At 32.0% G+C, this 6231-nt stretch overlaps 1 protein-coding gene across 1 annotated transcript; it reads right to left on the bottom strand.

Annotated features, from left to right (window-relative positions):
- Nucleotides 1-1830: 1830 nt before the first annotated feature.
- On the bottom strand, nucleotides 1831-6231 carry LOC129319034 (sm-like protein LSM36B). The gene is given in 4 exon segments (XM_054964066.1): nucleotides 1831-2276; nucleotides 2563-2676; nucleotides 6121-6150; nucleotides 6153-6231. Coding segments are annotated over 4 exon segments (270 nt in total). The 3' UTR covers nucleotides 1831-2229.

Genomic DNA, 6231 nt, shown 5'->3' with positions numbered 1-6231 from the left:
AAAAATAAATCGCTGCGAGTGGTTGGCGCGTGAGTTCTTGCGGGGAGCTGAGTGTGAACTTACGCGGCCAGAAGAGCCCACGTGTGGGACGCTGGTGGGGGAGCCGCAATGAGAAGGCGTGGTGGGGGCGTGATAGTCACGTGATGTCCTAAGGAATTGAGGGTGTGGGGTGGATAAGATTCTCGTGTGCTTTGTTTCTTTTCAATTTTAAGTGACAATGGAATCATTTTGGACGTCTCGCCCAAATAGGAAATGATTCCTCGTTAGTCACAGACCAATCAAATATTTAAATTTATCAAGAAAAAAGAAAGAAAGAAAGCTTTTGACAACTTTAATGTATCATACACTATCAGTAGAATTACATTGAGGTTACCCGCAGTATAATGAAATACCATAAGGTTTTTTTAACACCTTAGCTTAATAAAATGATAATTATATTCAGTTATCATTTCGTTATTTATCAACAGGCTCTAAAATATTATAGAGATGACAATATTAGTCAATTTACGAGTTGCGGGTTTGTTTGTCATAAATCACAAGTTAATTAGGTGGTTAAATTAGCTCGCTTCATAGTTAAAAAAAAAAATGTGAATTCAATTGATCATAGTTCAGTTGGTGGACAATGCACCCTTACATGACTTTTTTTTTTTGAGTTAAGGTCTTTTTTTTTTCAAAGTGTTCACGCAGGATCAATTTTTTAGAATTAAGATCTGTGGCTATTTTAAACTCAATTTTGGATCAAAACATCCTTGAATGTTTAAAAAAAAAAAAATTGTTCCTACCCTATCTTTAATGCATCCGTTGAGCAATTTTTTTGACCAAAATGTTCACATGGCATCCAGTTGATAAAGTCACTTTTGTCCCCAATATATTCACTTTGAAACACTTAATACCCTGAACTTGATTTTGAGTATTTTCCTTCAAACGTTATGTATGCCCTATTATTAACACACCACATAAACGTTAATTTAAGTTAATAAACTATATAGATGACATGCAAGGGAATGTTCAATAAGAATTAATTAAAAAAAGTCTTCTGTCAATCATAATCATAAATTGAATTTACAAATTTCCTTCATACATACACTTGACACTCACTGATTTTTCTTTTTTTAAAAAAATCCTTCATGTAGACACTTGACTCTGATTTTTTTTTTTTTTAAATCCTCCATATACACACTTGTCAGTTAAGAGATTATATTTATTTTAAATATAGCATCTACCAAATAAAAAGCATAAAAGTTACCAAGAATATAAGATAAAAATAAAAAAAATTAAATCTAAATCATTTAAATTAAATTTTAACATTCATGCTTCATCAAGGGTCATGAGGACCAGAAGACCAACAACCTTAAAGACATTCCATCCTATCATCTGGATTTTATGAGACTTTAAAAAAAGCCTCATTATGTTTAATGTAAGTATAACAAGACAAGCAAATAATCTTCTACATAATGGCACACATAGCTCTGTCATTAAAAGTCCTGCATTGCTTATATCAACAAAATCTCATTTGGCTGTTAAAAATGAGAATAAAATGTATTAAAAAAAAATCAAAATAAAAATAAATTAAATTATCCTTTCTTTTATAAAACATGATAAAATTCTTTAAATCATGATTCTCAATTCCATAAATTAAATTACTCTTCTCTCTCATAAAAATGATTCACTTATCCCCTTAAATATTTTGATCATCTTATTTTTACTTTCTATTTCTTTCAACCAACAAAAGAAAACCTAAACTAAATAAAAACCAATGTAGGTGCAGAGGTACAGGCTAGAATCCCTCATCCTTAAAGGCCGAAGTAATTTTTCCAAGCAAGGACACAAAAAAAAAAACCATCCGGTTTTTTTCCCCAGCTAACCGGTTTTTCTGGCTTTTAACCGTCTACGTCAGATCCCGCGCTGAGTGAACTCCGAGCCAGACCAAGTGCCGAGTTGCCAGTTTTCCAGTCAAACTGGGAAAAAGTTGCATTACAAATTGCAAAACAGAAGCATGATTCACAATACCCCACTCTCCGACTAAATGATTAATACAGGCGGATCATGCAATGCTCCACCAAACACTATTTTCAAAATGCCAAAATATACATATATTCCAACTCAGCCTTTTTAACATCTGAAAAACTAAATTTCACTACAGAAACAAAGGAAAACAAAGAAGCTTTAAAAAAACATCGGTTGGAGGTTGGCTAACAAGAGTCTTGAAAAGATCAACAGTGTTACATACTATGCCCCTTCAGCTAGGGTCCTCTTTGAGGTACTGATGTACAGAACTGCATCGCAGACCAAGAAAGAAAATCAAGTTAGAGGTAATCAAACGTTTCCTCCAGTCTCACAATGTAGGACACTAGTTGAAATCTTAATCTTTTAAAAATTTATACATCTTTCCAATTATACTCTCATTAAACACCCTATAGAAATATCTTAATAATGACAATTGAAATTCTAACAAATCGTTTTTTTCAAAAGTAAAAACAAATAAAGGGTATAACTGGAAAGAAAATTATAAAAAATCCCAAATACCCTAAATTTTGGATCAAATAAAACTTCCAGCATTACCATTATTCCCTCTAATGAATGCATCGCCATACTTGTTCTTCAATTGTCCATTGACATACTCTTCCGTTTGTTCCATGGCAATATTCATATAGCCATCTAGACAAGCAAGAATACCTGAGAACATGATCAAATAGTGTCAAGCCACTATGTAATAGCTGCAAACATAAAGTACAGCCACGTGGCAACTCCCGTAGCAGTGTAACACAAAAACATGCACACCATACCAATGTTTTGGTCGGGACCAACAGTAATAAGAAAGCCACATAATGCAAATGATACCGAAATAATAGAATGTCATGTTTATCTGCACTCACAAACACTTCTCACTGACCAAAAAACTGAACCTCATTATCTGTGAGGGAAAGCCACTCCTTGACTACTTCGAAGCGTAATAAAGCCATAAGCAAAGTCAGCAATGCAAAGCCATCAGGAACTTGAACGAACAATTCATTATGGTAGCAAACAGCAATAAAACTGAACTACCTTTTTTCTTACTTCAACACCCAATTTCTTTTGGTCAGATCCCATGGAGATATTCTGTACAAAGGGTATGTTAAAAAGTCATAAACTAGTATCTTTTCAACTATTTCCTTCTATGGAGATTACCACCTCTGAGTTAATCGATCAACATGTTTCTACCTAGAGTATAAATGATACTTGCACAGAAAAAAGAAATAATCATTTATTAATTTGCGTTAAAATGTGCCCCAGGAGATTTCTTCCATCCCCAGCCTCCAAATTAGGTCACTTGGATGAAACTTAGCCTCATAAATCATAATAACAAGGAGCCCACAAAGTCTAACAAATCTATGCAAGCAACATTTAATGGAAATTTTTCTGAGGAAAAGGGATGACTTCATTCTACCATTGTTTGGTTTATTACGAAATAGATTGAATGGATTATAACTTTTCCTCCAATATTACACTTAAGAGATAACAAATGAAGTGTGAAATATTCTTATAGCTTTGAGTTTAAACTTTCTCACGATATATAATAACTTAGTAAGAACATCTCACAAAAAAAAATAATTAATCCATAACTTAGTACGTACATTACTATTCATATTTTTTAATGCTTGCACATGATCTTTTGTTTTTATTTAAAAATGTAAAGTATATAATTGCTTAAAACTTTTATGAAAGAACATAAATGTTAACTACATCTCTATTAAATTTTTTTTTAAAACCAACCAAACTAACCTCTTTAACTGTTGATTCATATATATTTAGAACATTCATCAACCAATTAATTAAACATATAAAAGTGCATTCAAAGTGTGCATGAATTATAATATGTAACTATGAGGAAAAAAGAAATAGCTCCATTATATTGTTCAACCACAATGTTATAGTGTACTCCCTCTGGTCCCATTTATAAGACACGTTCTAAAGATCTATTTGGTTTTATTTATAAGTCACGGTGCGACTTTTTAAGTAATATTTGAAAAGTATTTCGAAAATTATCTTTCATAAAAAGAAAAAAATAACATGATATCATTGTTTAGATTATAACAGCATATATGAAATTTTACAAAATTTTATTTCTTTTACTTTTTTTTTTTTTGCAATGGCATTAATGAGATTGGAAAAAATGACTTTAAAGATGACCAGAAGAGTAGGAAGCAATCTTGTGTAACCAAAAACAATGTAACCCAAAAGCCAATCAAATACTATATTTTTGTTTACATATCCATAACTAACTAAAGTACACTATTATTATCATCATAAGACATTAGAAGCATCAACAGCTTCCACATCTTTGGAGGGCATCTAATAAAATTCTTTGAGCACCATTCTTACCATATATGTTTATATATCTAACTGCAATTCTTGTAAGAGAACCCACACTTCACTTTCTAACATAATAGGAGTTAGTACTAACTCTTATTGACCATTTTGATACTACTCTTTGAAATATCAATTCCACACTTTGAAAAGCTTCAATCATGCCATTTTGATACTTGACACTTTCAAACCCCAAACTTCATTTGTTGCTTTATAATTTTTCCTTATTCTGAGATGCAGCACTAGCATGAGATCTTGTTCCTTGAGAATTTACTATTTCTTTGTCATTATTCACACAAAAAGTAAAGCAGAGTTGTTTTATAATTGGATACTGAAAGATCAATGTTTTCTACAAAATAATGTCAAACCCATTGATTGGGATATTGAGGTTCTTCTTTGTCATCCAATATAATGTTTATCTTCACCAGTTGACCTATCTTGTCCTTGTAGTGATAACATCTCATAATAAGATATTAGTTTTTTCTCTGCTAAAGAAACTTCAGGCTTTATCTTGGCAAATGAATGTAAATTCCAGTGAAGTAAATTGAAGAGACAAATAGTTTATTGATAGTGTACATAACCTAGATTCCCATGCTATCTCAATGAACTTGTCGGTACTTCTTGTTCAGCAATCCACAAATTTATTTAAATCTCATCCAAACTTAAACAAGTCATTCTCAAACAAACCATAACAAGAATTATATTTTTTTTTTCAATTTTTTCCCTTATTTTTGTTTGTCAATTTGTTTGTCAAGAACTCTCCCCCATCTCCAGCAAAATTTTGCTAAGTTCATACAAAGATCTGTGCATTAGGAAAAAGTGGATTTTGTTCCGGGATGAAATTACTTGAACTTGTGCTTTTTCTTGGCTGATGATGAACTAATTGTATTTTATGAATTAATCCATCTGAGTTGGAGATGCGAAATAAGTTTTCTAGAAAAATAAATAGACTAAACAAAAATCAAAGATCGGATGAAGAGATTAAGAGTAAATACACTCCTTGTTATAATTTGTTCAAGAATAGTCTGAGTGGGTTTGGCTGGAATACCAATAAAATTTATGATTATTGACTTGAACAAAAAATAGTGTAATTCACCATGCTATGTTGTAGGTAAACATATAATGGTCCTATTGTCCTCATAACTAGGACAGACTTATATGTTGTGGTTAATTGAATGCCCCTTTCTAGCTTCTCTAACTTGCAGCATTTTAGAGGTCGTAAGCCTTAAGGGTGCTTTCACCTTTGACTGAAGTCCAATAAACCACATCTCGCAACCAAACAGAAAATAACTCAAAAAATATCAAATATATAGATCATGCTTTGTCTAGTTCACTAACATTACTAAGAATTTTCATATTGTCGACTTATTTGCTAGAGTTCAAAACCATTCAATATAAAGCAACAGATGAGAGACCAAATAAAACAAGTAATGGAGTTGATGATCTTGCAAAATGATAAATAAAGCAAAGAATGATTAGATATACACAAAAGCAAAATGATGCTCTCATATATATTTATAATGAGTGAGAGTGAGAAGATAAACAAGGTGGTAAGCACTATGTGCTACCATGATGAAAGGTGATTTCAACATAAAAAAGTTAGTAAACCGAAATGCATCATTTTCAGGTTCTACAAAGTCATAATCAATCATATTTCGAAAAACCATACTCTTCAGTTTTATCACAAAATAAAGGATACGAAAAATATCAGTTCAGACCAAAGACAACTTCAAAGGAAGATACTTAGTTTGAAGCTATTGAGGCCAGAATTACCTCGATAATCGACGCCAGAATTCAACTTACAACAACAGGACGACCACGAAGTGATTTCAGGAAATCTGCAGGGGTCTTGGTAGTGGTTGATCCTTTCTCAAGTCCGCTCAT

This window comes from Prosopis cineraria, unplaced genomic scaffold, assembly GCF_029017545.1.
Source record: "Prosopis cineraria cultivar Desert tree isolate PC_DT_omini unplaced genomic scaffold, ASM2901754v1 PC8, whole genome shotgun sequence".
Lineage (NCBI taxonomy): Eukaryota > Viridiplantae > Streptophyta > Magnoliopsida > Fabales > Fabaceae > Prosopis > Prosopis cineraria.
Note: the sequence above shows the minus strand (reverse complement) of the source record. Positions and strands in the feature narration are given on the sequence as shown.